This window comes from Ranitomeya variabilis, chromosome 4 (genome assembly GCF_051348905.1).
Source record: "Ranitomeya variabilis isolate aRanVar5 chromosome 4, aRanVar5.hap1, whole genome shotgun sequence".
Lineage (NCBI taxonomy): Eukaryota > Metazoa > Chordata > Amphibia > Anura > Dendrobatidae > Ranitomeya > Ranitomeya variabilis.
Window position 1 is genome coordinate 636,940,439 of NC_135235.1, and position 26,236 is coordinate 636,966,674.

Here is a 26,236-nt window from a genome sequence, read left to right on the forward strand (position 1 = left end):
CTGTCATGCGACGGATCCGTCGAAATTTGGCGGACGTTGTCTAGACATAGACGGACATTGAAACGTTTTTTGTCAACGCCGAAATGACGGTTCGCGGCGGATCCGTCGCGTCCGTCATTCCATAGAATGGCCGCCTATGGGCGACGGATCCGTCGCAACCGTCATTTCGGCGGATCCGTCGCCCCAATCCGCTTTTTCAATTCCGCATGCTCCAAAAAGTAAATACTTTTCCCAGACAACCCCCAAGTAACGGATCCGTCAAAAAAACGGATCCGTTAGAACCGTTTTCTCAACAATTGTGACGGATCCGTCGATCCGTCACTATGTCGGAAGTGACTGATGCCAAACAACTGAAGTGTGAAAGAAGCCTTAGCAGTAGGGGAATCTAAGTGATATAGCTGAACTGAGAACAGAGGAGTCCTTTCAGGTGTAGTCACGGGGTACTTGGTACCTGGGACAAAACCTGTAGACAAATCAATTCCAATGTTTTATTGCCTGAGATAGTATGGTTATAAGTTATTACTTGTTACTTACTCTGAGTACCTGAGTTCCTGGAGACGTCCGGCTATCTATCTTATCAGACACTTGAAGAACATTATTGGATGGAATAAGTACATTGGATTGAACATTGGATCAATTGACAATCCTGAGGATTGAAGGACCGTGTAGTGAGGATCACTACTTTCAATTGCAGACAAGCAGATTGAGGGTCCTTGTACACGGTCTGAGAAGACCACAGTAATAAACTACTCCGTGCGCACGTTAAAGATATTTTGTGTAGACGGTTGAGGTAGGGCATATATGCATTAACATTTGTTTGTCAAATAATTGTGTGTGGAAAAAGGTGACAAATCACACTTGTGAGACTGAGATAAGCTAAAACCAAATATTTTGTTATTATTGTGAAGCTAAGCAGAAAGATTGGGAACACATAGTCGGGCTTGTCCTGTCTGTGCTTCTGGTGGCCTATGGTTTTGTGATAATTTAACTAATATTTGGGGAGGCTACAAGTGAAACAACTGCTAAATGCGCTGCAGATTTTGTGTGGGTTGTGCATGTTTCAGAAAAAGAACAGAGGAGAATCGTGTCCTTTATGGTAGATGGTTACTAACCAAAGTATTTCCAAAGACCGCACGGCAAAAAATAAGATTTGTTCATTCTTTTATCTGAATATCCATGCCTTTATAAGTAATTCTCATCTAAACCATACCCTACCATACTTGAGAAACAACGTCCTGTATTTACATCAAAGTCTGGACAGACAGGTCTTACACACCAAGCGCATATGTGTTATAAACAAAGCTCTTAATTGAATATACGCATATATCTATATACATACATATATGTGTATATTTATATAACTATATGGAAAACAGTACTGATTATTGTCAACAACCATTGAAATACATTAATCTACATTGTGCCTAAGGCACTGCTTTTGTTTTTCTGGGAATTGTGATATTTGCATTGTGTGTAGCAGTTCGGATTACCTGGAATATAGTGAAAGGGTGACCTCCGGCAAATATCTTGTAGATGTCGTGCCCTGGGTGTAAATTTGGATTGATGTTCGCTATATCTTCTGAGGGTTGGAGAATTGTTCCAATTGTATGCAAGGGTTATAGTCAAGTGTACACTGGGTTTGTCAGACAGATATCCAAAGTTTAAAGTATTCCGACTTAATGTCCTTGGAATCCCCATTGTTCAGTAGACCCCTGGAACACTGTTGAATCCCATAGAGGAACAGGAACATAATCTGTGGTACCCTAAAAACATACCATTCAGGTGTTCTCTAAATAACGGAAAACTAGTAGATCACACCCAGTCTGCAAAACTTTCTGTTCACCTCAGTGGATTCAAACTATAAAATGGGTAACATGTCAGGTAAAAGAATAAAATGTGACTGTTTGATGTGTCACAAGGACAGATCACTAGAAGGTGATGTTAAGTGTATGCATAAAGTTGATCAGGAATGTGTAAAGTATGTTGATGGGAGGGAGAACAGGTATGAGATGTTGGTGATGGGAATTGAAAAGTGCAAAGAGAAAGATAAAGGAAAGTTAGGAAAGATTGATCTTTTTGGCAAGAAGCCAGATTTTTAAACTTCAATAACTTTTTAATAAGTGTGGGCAATTTTGTTCATGGGGTAACGTGTCCTTGGGACACAAAACCCTTGTGCAAATTTTTGACAATTGGCAAATTGCCAATATTTGTTCACAATGTTTAAACAGGATAAAACTGAGATGTTACCTCTATGTGATTGGGGGGAAGATTTAATGATGTCCGTAACCACCCGACCCCCTCCCTACAATGGTCCTCCTCCCTACTTTCCTGTACCTCCTCAGTTAAACTGTGTCAGGAGAACAGTTAGATGCTCAAGGACATCCTTATTACCCAGGGTCTCCTACAATAAGTCCAATAAAGCTCCAGAGGAGTAGCACCCGACCCGGCACCCCCTATGGGTTATGGAGCTTGACTCCTTGGGGAGGCTCAACACAGCCAATTGATGCACCTGAAGACATCTTACCTATGATTAAGGTGCTGAATGGCCAAGGTGAAATGGTGCATGTGTACAGATCATGGACAGATAAGGATGTCATTAAGGCTACCCAGGGGATCCCTCACCAAAAATAAAAGTGAGAGAAATTGAGGAAGGAACGGGCCTCTAGAATTGTCGCTGAGGGCTGAAGTTCTTGAACAGGATGATTTGTATGACTGAACAGAGTGTTTTGGATGAGGCTGACCTGTGCAATCCAGTTTCTTGCAGATGAGCGAAAAGGCGCTCCACTTTATCTCTGCTGTCTTGCACAGTGGCATCCCTTTCTGTTTGTGGAAACTGCTTTGCTTAACTGTGAAGGCAGCGTATCTTGCGGACAGTCTCTTGTATCTTCTGTGGGCCATGTCTAGCAGTCTTATAGTCTTATGTAACCTCACTGCATCATCTTTGTGGCATTGGACGCTTTACATAAGGGAGGCGACTTGTTCCCATATGTCATCCAGGTTGTCATTGAACTGTTCCCTTATGGAACGGTAGTTCTTGAGGACCTTTAGCGTTGCCTTGAGGGAGCGTACTGATCGTGCCTCTTGGTCTGTTGTGGGAGCTGGCTTTTCTTCCCGGTCTTCATAATGGACAGTATCGGGATGTATTTGCTCTGTATCAGCAGTGGGGAACTGTGCAAGGTCTTTTTCGGCCATTTTGATTTAAGGTGTGCTGGAAATCGTAGAGCAGTGTAGTTGAGACGCCCTGATAAGATTCACAAAGTATTTTTAGAGAATTGTGGGGTTTTGTAGTCCGACAACCTGCAGCGATGTGGTATAATATACAGAGAGTCTATCAGGAAAATTATGGGCCCTGACTGGTATACTATATGTGCGGACTTTTAAGGTCTTCAGGGGAATCCCCCAGGCCCCATACCCTTTGACAGTGCTGCACTGACAGTAGCCTTAAATGGACTCATGGACAGTGTGAGGAACAGATATACAGGGATGGCAGATTGGACAGAGATAAACAGAACAGTCCAACAAGACGATGAGGATGGAGATAGATACTTCCATAGACTAAAGGATTGATTGGACATACACAGTGGGATTGCACAAACCGCCGACATGAGGAGTGACACCCCTTGTGGACAACAATTAAAAAAATAGCTATATGTAAATGTGCAGCACATACACGAAAGGAAGATCCCATTTCCAGAGGTAATGAAAGAGCAGATGCTGCTGCAAAATACGGTAAGCAGCAATAACACATATACTAGCAGTAGAAGAAATCAATCCAAATACTATTGATTTACAAATCCTTAAGGATATGCAACAAGTATCTCCAAGATCAGAACACGCTAAATGGACAAATAAAGGAGCAATTCTAGAAAATGGGTTATATTTGTGCTCTGAAAATAAACACATTCTACCAGCTAATCTTTTTAGGTATGCTGCAATATTGAGTCATGGTATTAGCCATGTCTCAACAGAAGGGATGGTACAGGTACTTAATAAGGGATTTAAGGCCCCGTCTCACATAGCGATTTACCAACGATCACGACCAGCGATACGACCTGGCCGTGATCGTTGGTAAGTCGTTGTGTGGTCGCTGGGGAGCTGTCACACAGACAGCTCTCTCCAGCGACCAAAGATCAGGGGAACGACTTCGGCATCGTTGAAACTGTCTTCAACGATGCCGAAGTCCCCCTGCAGCACCCGGGTAACCAGGGTAAACATTGGGTTACTAAGCGCAGGGCCGCGCTTAGTAACCCGATGTTTACCCTGGTTACCAAAAAAAACAAACACTACATACTCGCCTTTCGGTGTCCGTCAGGTCCCTTGCCGTCTGCTTCCTGCTCTGACTGAGTGCCGCCATACAGTGAGAGCAGAGCGCAGCGGTGACGTCACTGCTGTGCTGCGCTCTCACTGTATGGCCGGATCTCAGTCAGAGCAGGAAGCAGACGGCAAGGGACCTGACGGACATCAGATGGTGAGTATGTACGGTTTGTTTTTTTTTACATTTACGCTGGTAACCAGGGTAAACATCGGGTTACTAAGCGCGGCCCTGCGCTTAGTAACCCGATGTTTACCCTGGTTACCAGTGAAGACATCGCTGGATCGGTGTCACACACACCGATTCAGCGATGTCAGCGGGACCTCAACGACCAAAAAAAGGTCCAGGCCATTCCGACACGACCAGCGATCTCGCAGCAGGGGCCTGATCGCTGGTACGTGTCACACATAGCGAGATCGCTACTGAGGTCGCTGTTGCGTCACAAAACTAGTGACTCAGCAGCGATCTCGCTAGCGATCTCGCTATGTGAGACAGGGCCTTTACAGCCTATAGTAATTCAATAACTATCCTCAAGTCAATATAATACTAACAAGAGGTCAATTCCCACACCCACAGTATCCCTTTCAACACATTTGTATGGATTTTATTTGAACTTAATAAATGTGAAGGGAAGAAATACTGTCTGGTAATAATAGATGCATTCAGTAAATGGGGTGAAGTATTTCCATCTTCACTACCTGATGCAATGACTGTAGCAAAGGCTGTTTTAAAAGAAATCATACCTAGATCTGGTATCCCAGAGAAGATATACAGTGACAATGGCCCACACTTTGTAAATCAAGAGATATCATTATTGGCCAAGACACTGTCTATCGAATTAAAGAATCATTGTGCCTATCATCCCCAATCAGCTGGGTTGGTAAAGAGGCACAACGGAATTCTCAAGAGTAAACTGAGAAAGACCATGCAGGAAACAGGTAAAAACTGGCTTTATTGCGTTCCATTAGTGGCTGTGAATATGCATGTAACCCCGACTCCGGCTGGAGTGACTCCTTTTGAAATCATCTATGGAAGGCCTTTCCTGCTCCCGCAGTTAGAACCATTTAAGAGGGTAGATGAAGAAATGGATTGTACACTAGCAGAATATATGGCAAAAATATTAAACCATAAAGACATTTCTAACCATAAATCTATTCCAGGAGACCCACTGTCTGTACCAGAAACAGTTAAACCCGCTGATCGGATACTAGCGAAGGAAATAAAGAAAAAACATTGGCACATGCCAAAGTGGGAAGGACCATACCAGGTGTTATTAGCCACCCCTACAGCAGTAAAGATAGCAGAAAGGACCTTTTGGAGACACCTGTCACATTGTAAATTGGGAAAACATTTAAGGGAAACAGCAGGGGATAGAGAGGGAAGCAACCTGCCCATCGAAGCCTAAGTCCGGATACAAAGGGGGCCTCTCCACTAGGGAGAGTCCATCTCAACCCGGTGAAGAGTCCCAAAACCCCTTCTCCGGTGGCCGGGTAGGATTCTGAATAAGAAAGGGAAAGCTTAAAAAGAACATGAGGCATATGATAAAAGAATTTATTAATTTTAGGATCATTTGCTGTAATCCAAGGGGCATATATCCCCTAATCCAAGGGGCATATATCCCACCTACAAGAAACTATGGTAATTTTAGATTAGACTACCCGGTAACTAATATAACCTTTTAACAGGGAGAGACATCTACAGTGGAGGTGGATTTCTGCTCACTGGTAAAAGATAAGTGCGGAACAAAAGAGAATGCAGCTAAGTTAACATGGGCAGATAAATATGTGTGTCTCCCCACCTCAATAACCCCAGCTTCCATCTGGTGTAAGGATTGGACCTTCGCCCAATGGAATACAGTGACAGATTATGGGTATACGATGTACTGGGGCGGGACCAGGGGCGGACACTGACAGCTTGGGGCCCCTGTGCAGGAAATGTGTCTGGGCCCCCCTCCTTTTAAGGCGACAAAGCTATATATATATATACAGTTAGGTCCATATATATTTGGACAGAGACAACATTTTTCTAAATTTGGTTATAGACATTACCACAATGAATTTTAAACAAAACAATTCAGATGCAGTTGAAGTTCAGACTTTCAGCTTTCATTTGAGGGTATCCACATTAAAATTTGATGAAGGGTTTAGGAGTTTCAGCTCCTTAACATGTGCCACCCTGTTTTAAAGGGACCAAAAGTAGTTGGACAGATTCAATAATTTTAAATAAAATGTTCATTTTTAGTACTTTGTTGAAAAGTCTTCGTTGGCAATGACTGCCTGAAGTCTTGAACTCAAGGAAATCACCAGACGATGTGTTTTTTCTTTTTTGATGCTCTGCCAGGCCTTCACTGCGGTGGTTTTCAGTTGCTGTTTGTTTGTGGGCCTTTCTGTCTGAAGTTTAGTCTTTAACAAGTGAATTGCATGCCCAATTGGGTTGAGATCAGGTGACTGACTTGGCCATTCAAGAATATTCCACTTCTTTGCTTTTATATACTCCTGGGTTGCTTTGGCTTTATGTTTTGGGTCATTGTCCATCTGTAGTATGAAACGACGACCAATCAGTTTGGCTGGATCTGAGCACACAGTATGGCTCTGAATACCTCAGAATTCATTCGGCTGCTTTTGTCCTGTGTCACATCATCAATAAACACTAGTGACCCAGTGCCACTGGCAGCCATGCATGCCCAAGCCATCACACTGCCTCCGCCGTGTTTTACAGATGATGTGGGATGCTTTGGATCATGAACTGTACCACGCCTTCGCCATACTTTTCTCTTTTCATCATTCTGGTAGAGGTTGGTCTTGGTTTCATCTGTCCAAAGAATGTTGGCTTTTTTAGATGTTTTTTAGCAAAGTCCAGTCTAGCCTTTTTATTCTTGATGCTTATGAGTGGCTTGCACCGTGCAGTGAACCCTCTGTATTTACTTTCATGCAGTCTTCTCTTTATGGTAGATTTGGATATTGATACGCCGACCTCCTGGAGAGTGTTGTTCACTTGGTTGGCTGTTGTGTAGGGGTTTCTCTTCACCATGGAGATTATTCTGCGATCATCCACCACTGTTGTCTTCCGGGGGCTCCCAGGTCTTTTTGCATTGATGAGTTCACCAGTGCTTTCTTTCTTTCTCAGGATGTACCAAACTGTAGATTTTGCCACTCCTAATATTGTAGCAATTTCTCGGATGGGTTTTTTCTGCTTTCGCAGCTTAGGGATGGCTTGTTTCACCTGCATGGAGAGCTCCTTTGACCGCATGTTTACTTCACAGCAAAACCTTCCAAATGCAAGCACCACACCTCAAATCAATTCCAGGCCTTTAATCTGCTTAATTGAGAATGACATAATGAAGGGATTGCCCACACCTGTCCATGAAATAGCCTTGAAGTCAATTGTCCAATTACTTTTGGTCCCTTTAAAAAGAGGGTGGCACAAGTTAAGGAGCTGAAACTCCTAAACCCTTCATCCAATTTTAATGTGGATACCCTCAAATGAAAGCTGAAAGTCTGAACTTCAACTGCATCTGAATTGTTTTGTTTAAAATTCATTGTGGTAATGTCCATAACCAAAATTAGAAAAATGTTGTCTTTGTCCAAATATATATGGACCTAACTATATATATATATATATATATATATATATATATATATATATATATATATATATATATATATATATATATATATATATATATATATATAGCCACACACATACATGTGGCTGATGCATCATGGGAAAGTTTCTTTTCTAAAGGATGAGCTGTTGGACTGGTAGTCTGGTCACCGGCTCCTCCATCTGTAGTCATTTTATATCTAACAAGAGAGGAAACTATGTAATATAAGAGGGCGCTGTGAATAACAAAAATAACAAGAATACACTATGTAAGAGACAGCACTGTACATAACAGCAGAGGAAGCTATATAATAAGGGACAGCACCATGTAATAAGGCACGGTGTTTTACATAGCAAAAGAGGAAACTATGTACCTAAGAATGGTGTTATACATAATAAGTTAGTACACTATACACTAAGGGACTGTGCTATACATAAGTGAGTACACTATATACTAAGGGACTGTGCTATACATAATAAGTGAGTACACGTTATACTAAGGGACTGTGTTAGACATAATCGATAATAACATCTTCCTCCACCTCCCCCTGTTCCTAAATCCATTATAAATCCCCCATCCTCCCATCCCAATCCCCCGCACCCCTCATTGGCCTCTAGCAAACTAGGATTTACGGACAGTTCAGGGAATGAAGAGCAAACTAGGATCTAGGGACAGTTCAGGGAATGAAGAGCAAACTAGGATCTATGGACAGTTCAGGGAGCAAAGAGCAAACTAGGATCTACAGACAGTTCAGCAAGCCTGTCCGCAGTCTCCAGCATCATGTCCGCCCTCTATCTGAAACGCATCCTCTCCAAAACTGAACTTCTTCTGCTCCCACCGTCTACTAACCTCCCTAAACCTGACATTTTCCTCTCCATGGGTGGCACCATAATAACACCCTGGCAGCAGGCACGATGTCTGGGTGATACATTTGACACCAATCTCTCCTTCACTTCCCATATACAATCCCTTGCCCGCTCTTGCCGCTTATACCTAAGGAACATCTCTAGAATCCGCCATTTTCTCACCATGGAAACAACAAAAACCCCTCACTGTAGCCCTGATACACTCCCGCCTGGACTACTGTAACACTCTATTAATTGGCCTCCCCGTTACTCGAATTTCCCCTCTTCAGTCTATCCTTAATGCAGCCAGGGTCATCTACCTGGCTAATCGTTATTCAGATGCAGCCGCTCTTTGCCAGTCGTTACACTGGCTGCCCATTCATTATAGGATCCAATTCAAAGTACTTGTTCTCACCCACAAAGCTCTTCACAGTGCAGCACCCCCTTACATCTCCCTTGTTTCTATCGGCCTAGCCGACCGCTGCACTCTGCAAATGACTTCCAACCAGGGCTGTGGAGTCGGAGTTGTGGAGTCGGAGTTAGTTTTGGTTGGAGTCAGTAGAAATGTACCGACTCAGACTCCAGCTTTAAAAAAAAATGTATTAATATTTCATAATTGAACTTTCATATGAATTTTATAAATGTTACTCAAATATATGTTCTATCAAACTATGAACAACAGGGATAAGCAGTTCTGCTGGAGATAGAGACATTTCTTACTCCTTCTCCACTGCCCTTATCTAATTTTATACTTGGTTAACCTCATGGTGCCCCAACCCTCCTACTTACAATGTATGAAACTGAAAGTGAAAATGTGTTGCAAATTCTTAGTAGTAAAGCTCCTCCTCTAGACTAGATGTTTACTAGGTGTGTGTCTTCCAAGCATCTCACAGCTGCTACTCAGAAGAGGAAGACTGTAAGAAGTATTATCCTTTCAACAAACTTTGCATCAGTTAACTGTGAGTACATGAGGAATAACAGTATTACTGACCACTATATCAGTTGTACGACCTGGCAATAATTTTGTACAATTGTTTTTAGGAAAAACAATTGTCATTTGGATTGTGAATGCAGAATTAAAAACCTGAGAATGTCAAAGAAGCGTCACATTAAATCAGCTGTATTTGAACATTTCACCATCACTCAAGATAGAAAACATTATGTCTGTCAGTGTATGATAAATGATCCAGACGAAAACAAATGCTGTGAAACCAAGATCAGTGCATATTCAGGCAAAGATAAAAATGCTCCTACCAGAGCTTCTAATCTAAAGAGACATTTACAGCGCTTTCATCCAGAAGTACTGAAAGCAGTGGATATGAGAGACTGCATGCAAACCAATGAACCAGTGCCCAGCTCTTCCAGCCAAACAAAGGAGCAGAGAACTTTGCAGCCATCAGTTGCAAGATATTTTGTCAGTGACAAAGTTACTGTGACAATGACAGTAGATATATTTAAAAAACAGATCATAGAGCTTGCTGTAAAAGATAGTGTGCCTATTTCATTATTTTCACGACCAGCTTTTGTGTGTCTGAATGGGGAAATGGCCCGCAATCTTGGTGTTTCTCTGGAGAGAGAGAGTATTAGAAAATTAGTAATCGAAGAAGCTTTTAAGCAAAAGGAAGAACTTAAAAAAACTCTCAAGGGATGCTTTCTGTTTCTTAAAATGGATGCCTGCACACGTCACAGTGTGAACTATTTTGCCATCAATGTCTGATTTGTTTGTGACAAAAATTAAATAGTTACCAAGACATTGGCAGTAAAAGGCACCAAAGCTCATCACACCAGTGAGTTTCTCCAGGTCTTGGTGGAAAAGGTTCTGCAAGACTATGAACTTAAATACGAGCAAGTTCTTTCTGTCGTAACTGACAATGCTTCAAATATGAGAAGTACTATTAAGCTAATGAATGAGAGTAATGATGGTGACCAGCAGCTAGAAGAACATTCTGGGTCCACAGACACAGAAATGTTTGAAATAGAGGAACACAGTATTGTAACTGAGGAGCAAACTGAAGTTGCTTCAGATGAACAGCAACATGATAGTTTAGATGATCTTGTTGAAACTATGTCAATACGTTCTTTCATTCATCACAGTCTGTAAGAAGGACATGCTGCTGCACTGATTGGCAAGGTGAGAAAAGCCGGATTACTCACCGGTAATGCTCTTTTAATGAGTCCACGACAGCACCCCACATGAGAGAGAGGGATCCGCCCCATAGGAACAGGAAACCTACAGAATAAAAGGAGGCGGTCCCCTCTCCTCCTCAGTTTAGTTTACAGAGTACAAAAAGGGAACCGCAAAAGCTTTAGTATTAATTCTTATTCAGCAACATAAATATCTTAAACTCTATACAACCATTATTTGTGAATTTAAAAGGAAGAGCTGTGCATAACTTAGGGAGGGTAGTAAATGGGTGCTGTCGTGGACTCATTAAAAGAGCATTACCGGTGAGTAATCCGGCTTTTTACCCTTCGCCACGACAGCACCCCACATGAGAGATTTTCAGAGATTCATTATTTGGGTGGGATTACTGTATTAAGAACAGCTCTACCAAAGGTCAGATCAGAAGATGCAGATAGATCAAGTCTATAATGGTTGTAAAAGGTAGAAGGTGTAGACCAAGTTGCGGCCTTACATATTAAATGGATCGGTACATCTGCTTGTTCCGCCCAGGAGGAAGCCATGGCTCGTGTTGAGTGCGCTTTAATACCCGCTGGAGGAATCTCGCCTTTTGATGTATAGGCCAAGCAGATAGCATCTCTAATCCATCGAGATATGGTAGCTCTCGTGACCCCATGTCCTTTCTTGTGGCCCTGAAAGGAGATAAACAGAGCCCTACTCTCCCTCCATGTCTGACACCTTTCTATATAGGTCAGGATGGCTCTTCTGACATCTAAGGTGTGGAATTTATGCTGTTCTGGAGTTACAGGTGAATCAAAAAAGGAAGGGAGAAATATCTCTTGGGACCTGTGGTAGGTGGACGCTACCTTAGGGAGGTATGAGGGGTCTGGTTTTAGGACTATCCGATCATGGAATATCAGTAAGAAGGGTGGGTCTACTGATAGGGCCTGGATGTCGCTAACCCGTCTAGCTGAGGTTAGGGCTACCAAGAGGGCTACTTTATATGTCAGGATTTTTAAAGGTATTGAATCTAGTGGCTCAAATGGGGAGCTGGTTAAGGCCTCTAGCACTAGATTTAAATCCCACGGAGGTAGACGGGGAATATGGACCGGTTTACTACGTTCACAAGATTTTATGAATCTGGAGATCCACCTATTAGCTGCTATATTGCATCCATATAGGGCTCCTAATGCCGAGACCTGAACTCTTAAGGTGTTTACAGATAACCCCAACTCTCGGCCTTTTTGCAAGAACTCTAGAATAGGTGTGACTGGAACTTGCTTAGTGAACGGTACCGTGTAAAAGTCTAAGAATTTATTCCATACCCTACTATATATCAGGGTGGTAGATCTTTTCCTGCTCAATAAGAGGGTGTTTACTAGTTCTGCTGAGAACCCTCTTGATCTTAGTAGTTGCCTCTCAAATTCCACGCCGTCAAGTGAAGACCTTTCACTTGCGGGTGGAAAAAGGGGCCTTGGGACAGCAGCTTCTTGTCTGATGGGAGAATCCATGGATCGCATAGGCACATGGTCTGGAGACAAGAGAACCATGGTCTTTTCGGCCAGAATGGTGCAATGAGGATTACTCTTGCTTGTTCCCTCCTGATCTTTCTGATCACTAATGGAATCAGAGACATCGGAGGAAAGGCGTATGCCAGCTGGAACCTCCAAGGATGGTGGAGAGAGTCTAACATATCTGGGTGATCCATGGCGTTCAGGGAAGCGAACCTTCTTACTTGCCGGTTGTCTCTTGTGGCAAATAGGTCGATTTGTGGTATCCCCCATGATTCTGTTATCATACTGAATATGGATCTGTTTAAGGTCCATTCCCCCTGACGTAACTCGTTTCGGCTGAGGTAGTCTGCCCTGATGTTCTCTACACCTCTGATGTGCAGGGCTGTTAGGGATGTTAGATGAGTCTCTGCCAGCTGGAAGATGTCTGCAGCTATGGTCATTAGACTTCCTGACCTTGTACCACCTTGACGGTTCACATATGCCACTGTGGTGGAATTGTCCGAGTAAATTCTTACATTTGCTCCTTGAATCTGCGGAAGAAAGTGATTTAAGGCATATTCTACCGCTTTTAACTCCTTCCAATTGGAGGAACATGACAATTCTGCCTGGTCCCAAGTATCTTGGGCCAGACTATCTTTCATATGTGCTCCCCACCCAATAGGGCTGGCGTCGGTGGTAATTATTTTAGACGGGTCTATTATCCATGGCACACCTTCTGAGAGGTGGTCCATGTCTAGCCACCAGGATAGTGATTCTAAGACATCTTTGGAAAGAGATATTCTGCTTTCTAGATGTCCGTCTTTTCCCTGAGCCGACAATACCTCATACTGTAATTGACGAGTATGAAATTGTGCCCATGGTACAGCAGGGATACATGATGATAATGACCCCAGTAAAGACATGCCCTTCCTTAGTGTCATGTAGGGGTTGCGTATTGCGTCTGATACCCTTGATTGTATAGTCAGTTTCTTTGCCTGGGGGAGGAAGCATCTCTGACTTACGGAGTCTAGCTGGATTCCTAGAAATGTCTGGACAGTTTCTGGATTCAGCCGGGATTTTTCGAAGTTGACGATCCAACCTAACTCCTGTAGGGACGAGATCGTATTAGATAGACGAGTTTTACACTGAAGCATAGAGTTTCCCACCACTAGAAAGTCATCTAGGTAGGGTATTATCAAGGTATCTCGTTGACGTAGATGAGCCATCACTTCTAATATCACCTTAGTGAAGATGCGGGGAGCCATAGAAAGCCCAAATGGCATTGCAACATACTGAAAGTGACGAACCTGTCCTTCCAGGGTGACTGCTACCCTTAGATACTTTTGATGTTCGGCATGTATGGGAAGATGATAATAGGCATCCTTTAAGTCTATTCCGGCCATGACACACCTAGGAAACAAGAGTTTTATGGTTGAACTAATGGATTCCATTTTGAAGGTATGATTACGTAGGAAGGCGTTTAATCTCTTGAGATTTATGATGGTTCTAAATGAACCATCAGGCTTATTGATCAAGAATAAAGGGGAATAGAACCTCTTCCCTTCTTGATCCTGGGGAACTTCTATCAGGACTTTTTTAGACAGAAGAGATAGGATCTCTGATTCCAGAGCCCTTTGTTGGTCTTGACCTTTTGGAGATGTTACTATAAAGGAATCCCAAGGGATTCGGTCAAATTCCAATTTTAGGCCGTATTGTACAATGTCCAGAATCCACTGGCTGGATGTTATTTGTTCCCACCTGGGGAGGAAGAATTTTAATCTGCCGCCCACCTCCTGGTTAGCGGTATTTGCGTTTCGGGTTATGGGACCCGCTAAAAAAGGCACCTTTTTGCTTCGGGTCCTTCGACTCCCATCGCTCCCTTTGTTCGAACGGCTTGTTCCTGGTAAAGGGACGTCTTTTGAAGGCTCTCCTGTAGGATGGAAGATACTGGTTAGGGAAGCCTTTTTTCCTTTCTCCTGCTTTACTCAGGAGTTCATCCAGCGCTTTTCCGAAAAGGAACTCACCCTGGCAGGGGATCGCACAAAGTTTTGCTTTGGCCTGTGCGTCCCCTTTCCAGTTCTTTAGCCAGAGTGCTCGCCGGACTGTGTTTACTAGGCCGGCTGACCTGGCTGCTAGGCGTAGCGAATCCACAGAGGCATCAGCCAGGAATGCTACTGCTTCTTTGATTAGAGGGAATTTCGGCAGGATTGACTCTCTCGAAGTTCTACCTCTAATCTGTTCCTCCAGTTGCTCCATCCACACTAGTAGTGACCTCGCAGTGCAGGTACTAGATATGGCGGGCCTGAACGCCCCCGTGTTGGCTTCCCACGACCTTTTTAGTAAAGCTTCTGCTTTACGGTCCAGCGGGTCTGTCAGGACTCCTGAATCCTCCACCGGTAAGACCGACTGTTTGGTTGTGGAGGCTACAGCGGCATCAACCTTCGGCACCTTTGACCAGGTATTTAGCTCCTCGTCGCTGAAGGGATAGCGTCTTTTAGAGGATGATGGTAGAAAACCTCTATTTTGCTTATCCCACTCTTTTTTTACTATTTCTTTAATAGTTTTTATGACGGGGAAGGACCTACGTTTCCTCTGTCCTAACCCCGCGAACATGATGTCCTGAGCCGATTTACTTTCTTTCTCATCTGAGCACCCCATCGTGCTTCTGACAGATTTTATTAAATGGTCCACACTGCTGTTGGGAAGACAAAGTCCCCCTTCAGTCTCGGATGAACTCGGCTGGGATTCCGCTTCGCCTGAGGATATACATACATCCTCTGACTGTGAACTGACTGGAGATTTGGACCTACTAAGCTGACGGGTACTGGTGGTACTTGTCTGCGCCAACCCCTGCATTTCTTCCCGGATTATAGCTCTGACATCTGATGGCGTCATTATGTTTTCCTGCCGTAAGGTTTGCATGATACACTCCGAACACAGTTTTTTAACATAATCATCCGGGAGGGGCTGCGTACATAAAGCACATTCCTTGTGCTTGGACTTGTGTGTCCTTTTCTTAGTCTAGAAGAAAGATACAGGAGGAACATATATCAGCAAATAGGAAGAGACTCTTTCAAAAACTCACCCAGTGAAGCTGACAGGTACCGGTTCTGGAGGCGGATTTCGTTTGGTGGTAGAACCCTTCTCTGGAGGTCGACCACCACTCTTTGTGCTGCTCTTAGCGCTTCTCTCCTTGCTAGGAGAACGCTGTTGCACTGCGGGCAAGTGCGCATCGTCGGCCGGTGAAGCCATCTTACACACACCGGCCCGACGCTAGCGCTGCATTTTTGAATCTGCTGCTCATTCTCCTGCCTCCCCGGACCAACCCGGAAGTGCTCCAGCGACTTCCGGGTTAGACACGCCGCTCTCACTCACCATGCGGCGGCTAGGGATATTAAGCCGGCCGCAGCAGCGCGCGCGTCCTCACGGTGCCGGGCGGACCCACGGTGACCGGACCCGGACCGTGGATGCTTGGCCAGATGAGGGGGGAGGCTGCAAGCAGGGGCTCCCCCGCCGCTGCTTCTGGAACCGCAGCCCCTGCCATTCCCTCAGATACCGACGCAGGCGGGTGCATGGCCCAGGGATCCTCTTCATCTGTAGGTAAGCAGGGTCCCTGTAGGAACAGGAAACCTAAACTGAGGAGGAGAGGGGACCGCCTCCTTTTATTCTGTAGGTTTCCTGTTCCTATGGGGCGGATCCCTCTCTCTCATGTGGGGTGCTGTCGTGGCGAAGGGTAAAAATTGGCTACTGTTGCCAGAACCCCTAAAGTTGACTCAATTTTGAAGAGACGTGCTGGAAAAGGGGCAATTATTGATCAAGCCACACGATGGGGCAGTACTTAATGATTCAGCGCTTGGTTGAACTGAAAACCTTTCTTGTAGACATGGCTAACCCTCAACTGACGCTAAATGAAAGTCAGTGGAATCAGGTGACTGAGCTGGAAAAATTGCTAGAGCACCCATTTACAGTGACTGAAAAATTACAAGCAGATGACTTAACTCCAGGTATTTTTTTAAAGGAGCGGAAGAACCTGATGTTTCTCCTGTCCCAAAGAGGAGGGTTAATTGCAAATGGCATTGCTACATCAATGAAACGGAGAGAGGAGCTACTATTACAAAATAACATTCTTTTTGGCAGCTGTTTATGTAGACCCAATGCATCGGATTCTTCTAGATGATCAACAGCTAACTAAAGGAAAAGAAGCTCTGTTTGAAATAGCAGTAAGGATGAAAGGGTTGCAGAACAGTCAGGAGGAACAAGAAGAATTTGGTCGTCCTGCTACATCTTCACCCTCATCACCTGATGAAGAATTTAATTTCGAAAAATATTTGGATCACAAGGACTGTGCAAAGCGTTCCCGAGTAGAAGAAGAGTCATCCCCATCAAAGAACACAGCCAGTACATTTCAGCAGAATTTTTCATGTGCACTAAAAGAAACTGGGAAATTTGACCGTTCATCAAAAATAACAGTGCAACAAGCGATTCCTCTGTATCCTGACATTGTCAGAGATGTTGCCCGAGTGGTTACTGCTTTGCCACCAACCCAAGTTAGTGTAGAGAGGTTGTTCTCTGCTCTCTAAATAATTAGATCAGATTTGAGGGCATCCATGAAGGAGGATCTGACAGAGGCAATACTTTTTCTGAGGACAAATTCATAGATTTCTTCTTATTAACTGCATAACAGTGTTTATTGCATATTTACTTACAAGAGTTTATAAAAGTTTATAAAAGTTATTTGCTATATTCTAATTGTATTCTAATAAATACAGTTTTCGCTCTAAGTGGTCTGATTACTTATATGATGGTGAGAAACTGAATAAGCATGATGTTAATATTTTACAACAGTAAATTTATTGTTACGAACTGGCCATTTATGAAGGAGCCGGAGTCGGAGCTGGAACCTGATAAAACCCAGGAGTCGGAGTTGCAACTGTGGCTTACCGACGCCACAGCCCTGCTTCCAACTAAACTCTCCACTAATCCGTACCTCCCACTCCCGTCTCCAAGAGTTCTCACGCGCTGCACCAATCCTCTGGAATGCTCTACCCCAGGAAATTAGGACCATTCACAATTTGTATAGTTTTAGGCGCTCCTTCAAAACATATTTCTTCAGAGCGGCCTATCACATTCCCTAATAAAAGTAATTTTATGTGTAATGGCGCATGTGTAGCCCAATTCACTATCTCCGTCTATCCCCCACCCCCTGACGATGGCTGGACCATCATTGTAAATACATCATTGTAAATAAGCTCCGGTACTTTGTATCTACCCCACCTCATTGCAGATTGTAAGCTCTCACGAGCAGGGGCGTCTTATTGTGCTTTAATTATTGTATTGTTATCATTGTTACTTATGACTTGTGTTTGAAACTGTTAAACTGTAAAGCGCTGCGGAATATGTTGGCGCTATATAAATAAAGATTATTATTATTTATTATCTGTCGTCCTCCTGCACCGTGGAGTTAGACAGGTATATTCCTCTATAGTATATAATTTATGTGGGCAACATCTCTGAACACACACGGCTCCATACACACACGGCTCCGCTCCATACACCTCATACACCGGCGACTCCGCTCCGTACGCCTTGTTCACAGGCGGCTACGCTCAGTGCACCTCGTACACACAGCTCTGTTACGTCCACCCTGTAAACCCCTCCTGACCCCACACATAAACTTCCCCTCATCCAGGACCATGACAACCAGCACAGCAAAGTCCTGCATACGCTGAGGCCCCTGATCAGGTGACCCCTGACTCCTCCCTTCATGTGACCTCATCACAGGTCCTGTGCGCACAGAACATATATGTGGTGTGCGGCTCTGCGGGTGGAGGTAGGTGCTGGAGATTCCCCATTATTCATTGCTTCCAACCGTCTAGCAGGGCAGTCGCAATTTGAGTAGCAGTCCATGGCGTTCAGGGCAACGTCCCGACTTTCACTCTGTGCCTGTAAGTCGCCTCCTCTCCTACCAGCTCACTGTGCTTAGTGCTCACTAGTTCCTTCTCGGACTCTGAGGGAAGGCCGACATCTCTGTGCTGTAATTAACTCATTCTTAACTTCAAGTCTGGGCCCTGGTAATTCAAACACACTTCTTGTACTGGTACATGGAGATACATTTCTATATACCAGTGTATTCCTATGTACCTGCATTCTAGAGCTGAAATAAAAGTCAGAGATTTTTGTTCTTCCTATAAAATAACAAAGAACAGTTAGAATAATGATTTATTGCTGTTTTTTTTCCACGTTGTGACCAAGCAAAAAGTTTCAAATCTAACATGTAAATTTACAGTCTGTGGTAAAAACACTGAAATGTTTCCACATATTTCAGTGATTTTAAGATTGTTAGTTTCATAAAACATTGTATTTTGTTAGTGGTAAATTTAGGTTTATATGTTTTGCTTTTCTTTATACATTTTTTTTTTTTTTACAATTTTCAAACTTTGAATATTTATACCTTTAATTGAGGTAGTCATACAACACAAAATAGTAAAAACCAAAAAAAAAATATATATATTACCTTGGGTATCCTTCCCACGTCCATATAAAAGAAGTGCGTGAAAGCCTAAACGTTGCAGGTTATGTGTGAACACAGCCAAACAGACGTGTTTTGCATAATGGCCTTTAAAAACAAACAACAACAAAAAAAAACATACAGCTCGTCTCACTCAAAAAGCAAGACCTCATATAGTGAACCTTATGTAAAAATGAAAAAGTTCTGACGGCTACAACTATGAAGGAATGAACAAACAATAAATCCATAGGCCCCAACCATCCCGAATACAGCCGAACAGTCTTAGATTTGGGTCTATGTCCTGTCATCCCAGGCAGTCTGCTGAATGTCCCTGACTGCCATCATGCCACCTTCTGACATCCCCTCTAGTGAGGGTAGGAAAAAATGGAAAATGGTTTCGGCTATGGGTGCAGTTAAGGGCATGTCAAGAATTTTGCCGTGACAGCTATACATAGTTTGTTCCTCCTTCTTTTTGGATTTCCATTGGAAACCAATAGGCAGTGTATAGAATTGTACTATTTAATAACCCCTTAATCTATATTCATTTTTAACTTTTTTGTGATTCCAACTGAAACGTGAAAGATACTTGGTATCTTTGTTACGCACGAAGGTGGCACACGTGATTTGTGAGCCCACTGTGCCAGGCTTACATAGGAGGGACGTAGCGGGTTTCCAGGTGTTCACTGGAGCTCCTGATGGTGGAGTCAGGCTTGGCTGCAGTTCACCAGGTACCACTTCTAGGCAGTCCACGGTACTGCAGCTGCTGACCCCAGAGGTCAGGTACGCAGACACGGATAGGTCTAGGGCTCCATTCAGACTACTAAGTTATGGATCCTCTATAGAACGGTTACAGTGCGGATATACAGGGGCCTCAGATATCACACATTAGACACACAGGTCTCAGATACTGATCCAGGGACTGGCCGCACTAGGACCAAAGACAAGGTTCAGGACTTTTCACACAAGGACAAGGAACTTTGGATTCAGGTCTGTCCTCACTATGACCAGGGACTACGGGTTTAGGGCACTGGCCACATCAGTACCAGGGGACCTCACAATTTCACTAGGAGACCACCTCACTCACTAATGATTCATTGCAGTGCTTAACATCACCCTATTGGGGAGGGTGGCTTTTCAACAAGATGCCTCCCAGCTATTGGCTGGGAGCCATCTTACAGGTGTATTCTTAAAATAAATGCTTCCCAGATATTGGCTGGAGGCATTTTACTATGTGTGAAACCTGCCCCCTTACGAACACGGGAGTGAGTACTGGAAGGGGCAGTACGCACACAAGCCAGGAAGAATGGGACACGCTGGGGACCACCCCGCATGGCTGGGGTAGTCAATATACCAGTGTACCTGCATGGAGGGAGAGTAAACCGGTGTCGCTGCATAGAGGGAAGACCATGAAGAGGCACCTGTAATGGTGTTAGTCTGAATTCTACATTTTAAGTTATTGCTCTCAACTAGCAGCACCAATCCAGTAATTTGTTGTTGTTTTTTTCCATAGTATTTTGTATGATTGTACATAATCTCACCTTCTTTCCATTCAGGTTCCTGATAAATTTTATCTTTTACGTTGACATCTACTACAAAATCTGCCTTAACCCTTCAAGGATGGATATGGACAGAGACAAGATGGCAGAGAGGATATTACACCTCACCCTGGAGATCCTCTTCTGGCTTACTGGAGAGGTGAGAGATTCTGATGACATCAAATTACATTGTAATGCAGTAACTTTTAAACAATTTGTGTTAGTAGCTATGCAATTTTTACAGAAGAGGGAATATAAAACTTTTAGAATAAACAAGCAAGTCTTTCACTAGTTAACGTTAGTGTCCTTCTCACAAAGGTGGTGCGCCCAGTCTTGGGAGTCACCACGTGATTAGTGATGAGTGAGCGTACTAGCTGTAAATCATTCAGCTGCCGTGATGAAAACTAAATCTCCGAGCAGTCATAAATACTCGGAGGTCACCCGAGAAATGAGTACATTCGCTCATCACTACACGTGAGTTCTCACTCAAAGCTCTGGCCCTAGCATGGGTTACCAGGTTTTCCCGCTAGGCCGCAAGTCTCTTCCTTAAGTAGTCTATTAAAGCCCATTGAGCCTCCAATGTACCAACCGGCCCACCCCCAACCTGTACTCCTAGTCCCAGCTGACCCCGGTACCGTTGATGATAGTTGGAAGTGATGGTCTTGCTCTCTTGCACGTTTCTTCCGCAATCACAGGCGTGCCTCTCCTGTCACAGTCTCCATATGGGGCTTTTCTGCAGAAGTCTCTCAGGCTCTAGGCGGAGAGGGCTGGGCATCAGCTCTTGACAGGCATAGTTGGGCCTTGGAAACTTATCCAGCGCAGGACACAGCTTCTGGCTCTGACCAGTGTACGCTGTTTTTGGGGATATCTTCTGGGGAATCCGGACCTTGCCAGACGGTGAATAACATCTGGGTGGCGTAGACTCCCCGCTGAGTGCTGCAACGCTTGTTTCAGCTATGTCTCTGGAGCACATCTGCCCCGCTCCCTTCCCTGTCACCAAATCTCCTCATGGATGGGTGCACAGAGCTTTTATAGCAGGGAAGTCTTTCCTGTGGGTCACCTGATTCAGTCCAGCACATTAGGTCACTCCCCTTGCAAACCTTCAAGCTTACTTTGGTTCCACTTGATTTCAGCTGGCCAGCAGATGGCAACCTCTCCTCATCAATGGCACCTCCTGCAAAAATCCTCCAGATATGTCATGGCTTCTTGTTACATTCCTGCCCCCTTTTTGCTGACTAGTCCTCAGGCAAGTGGAATTCTTTTGAGGTCGAAGTTTCCCCACAGGTATGCCGAGTTCGGCCAACAGCTGAACGCATTCCTTGGTCTTCTGCTGTATGTGGGACCAGAGAGTTAGGGGGAATTCCAGCGTTGGCCAGCTCAGTCCAGCTGCGATCTTGCTATAGAGGCACGTCTGGAATACTTGGAGACTCAGCCACTGGAGCTGGCAAATTAACTCCAAGTTAGTTTTCTGGAACACTTGAGAGCGACAACGGCATCTCCGGAGTACTCATTGGCCCTGCAAGCCTTTCTCCCTCTTCCTCTAAGACTCCGCTTTGCATGACCTCAGCTAATTCTGTTGGGGGCCCTGCCTCATTACGGCCTTCTGCTGCAGAAGAGCAGGGTCACAGCATATTTCTGTGCAACACCCGAGGTGCCACAGCGTGATCTCCCTCAGGAAAAACCTTGTAGACTGAGTTATTCGGGTGAATTTTCCTCACAACCACTCATAGGGTACCGCCTCCCAATGATGATCCAGCTTGTTCCCGGGTCATTTGGCCTGCACCAATACCCAGTCCCCTGGCTGAAGTTGTCCTCCTGACACTGGAGATTGACTTGAATGTTCCACTTCCCGAAATTTCTGCTCAGCCGGGTTCTCAATTTGTCAATTCCTTAGATACAATACAGTTCACTTGCCCCTGGAAGCACGCCCCTTGGTCGGAGGGAATTCACTTCGGGCATCCATGTATGTGAATTAAAGGGGTTGTCCACTACTTTCAGTTAACCCCCCAATGTATCCCTTTCCGCCGACGTCACGTCAATTTCCAGAATCTGGAAATTGATGTGACGTCAGCAACAGGCGTGACCCAGCCGCACAGCACTCACTCAAGAGTGACTGGGCTGTGGGCGGTGCTGTGGGCTGCCTGCGGGGCTGTGCTGGGGGCGGACGGGGCTGTGTTGGTGTCTGTACTGGGATCTGCTCGCCTGCCGCGCTCATGTGCCGAGCGGCCGGTGCATCGGCAGCGGCGGCCAGTGCGTCAGTGGCCGGTGCGTCAGCGGCGGACGGCCGGTGCGTCGGCGGCTGCGGCCGGTGCAGTGGCGGTCGGTGCGGCGGCGGCCAATGCCGTGGCGGCTGCGGCCGGTGCGGTGGCGAGGGTCCGCGCGGTGAATGCTGGAGTGTGCGGGGGGGGGGGGGGGGGTGTCTGCGGGGCAGTGCGGTGGTGGTGACGGCGGCGTCTCTGTGTGCAGGCATCGACCGATGGGACTACAAGTCCCATCGGGCTCTGCCTGCTACAGTGACAGTGAGTGGCACATTAGCCAATGATGGGAGAGTAGTAGTCCCATCATCCGGCTAATGTGTTGAGTGTAAAAAAACAAAAACACACATATACAGTACATACATAGAACACACATACAGAGCATGCACCATGCGACATGCAGCATGCAACATGTGACGACATGCAACATGCTACGACATGTGACAACATACGACATGCAGCATGCGGCGACATGCGACGACATTCAGCATGCGACATGTGCCATGCGACGACATGCAACATGTTACAACATGCACCAAGCGACGTGTCGTGCAGCATGCGCCATGTAACGACAGGCGACGACATTCAGCATGCGACATTCAGCATGCGACGTGTACCATGCAACGACATGCAACATGTTACAACATGCGACATTAACCAAGCGACATGTGTCATGCAGCATGCGCCATGTGACAACATGCGACATGTGACGATATTTACAATGCGGCGACATGCCACATGGGACATGCGGCGACATGCGCCTTGCGACGACATGCAACATGTGACATCATGCGACATGCAGCATGCGACACGTGACGACATGTACCATGCGACGAAATGCGACAACATGTACCATGCGACGACATGCAACATGTGATATCATGCGACATGTGACAACATGCGACATGCACCATGCAATGACATGCAGCATGCGACGACATGCACCATGCGGCGACATGCGCCATGCGACGACATGCAACATGTGACATCATGCAACGTGACGGCATGCGACGACTTGCACCATGCGATGACATGCAGCATGCGACATGTGACATCATGCAACATGCCACATACAGTACATACATACAAAATACATATAGACATACAGTACATATAACATAGAGTACATACTCACCATCACTTGTTACCTCCATGCTTCTCTGTACTCCAGGCACTGCATGTCCTGGGCAGACATCCTCTGCTCTCACAGGCTGCCCTGGTTGCTTCTCCTGCACTGTCTCCGCCTCCTCACACACAGACCCTGTGATCTCCAGTAAGCTGCATTCACAGCCTGCAGAGAGGGAGCTGACACCTGGAGAGAGAGCAGGAGAGCTGACAGGACAGGGATTAAGGTGGGGGAAGGGGGATGGCAAGAATGTTAGTCACAGTCACATGGATGAGTCAGTCAGCTCCCCTCAGATAATGCTGCTCCATACTCCCCACGTCTTCACTCTTCCTCCAGTCCACCATGCTACTGAGCCCTCTGTGTTCTGCTCTTCTGTAAACTCTAGCTGTGTTTCTGATGCCGTTACTGCTGGTGATAGCAGATCACAGGGCAGTCACACACAAAATGGCGCTGCCCTGTGATGCTGCTCTTCATTCTGCCCCAGGGATATTAGACCACCCAAAAGGGGAGGGAACTGATGATGATGTCAGCAGTTACTGCCCCAATTTTCCAGCTAACAGTAAAGCTGGTACGTCTTACTATAGCTGCTTGAGGTCTAAAACGGAAAATGCTCCCCCTAGTGGTCAATATACAGTGCCTACAAGTAGTATTCAACCACCTGCAGATTTAGCAGGTTTACACATTTGGAATTAACTTGGCATTGTGACATTTGGACTGTAGATCAGCCTGGAAGTGTGAAATGCACTGCAGCAAAAAATAATGTTATTTCTTTGTTTATTTATTTTTTTTTAAATTGTGAAAAGTCTTTTCAGAGGGTCATTTATTATTCAACCCCTCAACCCACCAGAATTCTGTTTGGTTCCCCTAAAGTATTAAGAAGTAGTTCAGGCACAAAGAACAATGAGCTTCACATGTTTGGATTAATTATCTCTTTTTCCAGCCTTTTCTGACTATTTAAGACCCTCCCCAAACTTGTGAACAGCACTCATACATGGTCAACATGGGAAAGACAAAGGAGCATTCCAAGGCCATCAGAGACAAGATCGTGGAGGGTCACAAGGCTGGCAAGGGGTACAAAACCCTTTCCAAGGAGTTGGGCCTACCTGTCTCCACTGTTGGGAGCATCATCCGGAAGTGGAAGGCTTATGGAACTACTGTTAGCCTTCCACGGCCTGGACAGCCTTTGAAAGTTTCCTCCCGTGCCGAGGCCAGGCTTGTCCGAAGAGTCAAGGCTAACCCAAGGACAACAAGGAAGGAGCTCCGGGAAGATCTCATGGCAGTGGGGACATTGGTTTCAGTCAATACCATAAGTAACGTACTCCACCGCAATGGTCTCCGTTCCAGACGAGCCCTTAAGGTACCTTTACTTTCAAAGCGTCATGTCAAGGCTCGTCTACAGTTTGCTCATGATCACTTGGAGGACTTTGAGACTGACTGGTTCAAGGTTCTCTGGTCTGATGAGACCAAGATCGAGATCTTTGGTGCCAACCACACACGTGACGTTTGGAGACTGGATGGCACTGCATACGACCCCAAGAATACCATCCCTACAGTCAAGCATGGTGGTGGCAGCATCATGCTGTGGGGCTGTTTCTCAGCCAAGGGGCCTGGCCATCTGGTCCGCATCCATGGGAAGATGGATAGCACGGCCTACCTGGAGATTTTGGCCAAGAACCTCCGCTCCTCCATCAAGGATCTTAAGATGGGTCGTCATTTCATCTTCCAACAAGACAACGACCCAAAGCACACAGCCAAGAAAACCAAGGTCTGGTTCAAGAGGCAAAAAATCAAGGTGTTGCAGTGGCCTAGTCAGTCTCCTGACCTTAACCCAATTGAAAACTTGTGGAAGGAGCTCAAGATTAAAGTCCACATGAGACACCCAAAGAACCTAGATAACTTGGAGAAGATCTGCATGGAGGAGTGGGCCAAGATAACTCCAGAGACCTGTGCCGGCCTGATCAGGTCTTAGAAAAGATGATTATTAGCTGTAATTGCAAACAAAGGTTATTCCACAAAATATTAAACCTAGGGGTTGAAGAATAATTGACCCACACTTTTATGTTTAAAATTTATAAAAATTTAACTGAGCAACAAAACTTTTTGGTTTGTAAGATTTATGCATCTGTTAATAAATCCTGCTCTTGTTTGAAGTTTGAAGGCTCTAACTTATTTGCATCTTATTAAACCTGCTAAATCTGCAGGGGGTTGAATACTACTTGTAGGCACTGTATATATTTGTAAGAATATTTGTAAGAAAATCTAATATATAAAGCTGAATGTGTGTGTGTGTGTGTGTGTGTGTGTGTGTGTGTGTGTGTGTGTGTGTGTGTGTGTGTGTGTGTGTGTGTGTGTGTGTGTGTGTGTGTGTGTGTGTGTGTGTATGTCCGGGATTGGCATCTGAACCGTCGCAGCTACAGCCACAAAATTTTGCACAGT

General features: G+C 45.0%; 1 protein-coding gene across 1 annotated transcript in view; it reads left to right on the top strand.

The window, feature by feature from the left end:
- The first annotated feature begins 18,152 nt into the window (after positions 1 to 18,152).
- LOC143767241 (uncharacterized) overlaps positions 18,153 to 26,236 on the top strand; it is a 37,709-nt gene continuing 29,625 nt past the window's right edge. Inside the window, exons 1-2 of the mRNA XM_077255432.1 lie at positions 18,153 to 18,206; positions 20,438 to 20,579. Of these exons, the coding sequence (XP_077111547.1) occupies positions 20,502 to 20,579 (78 nt within the window). The 5' untranslated portion in view covers positions 18,153 to 18,206; positions 20,438 to 20,501. The remainder of the gene's footprint in view (positions 18,207 to 20,437; positions 20,580 to 26,236) is intronic.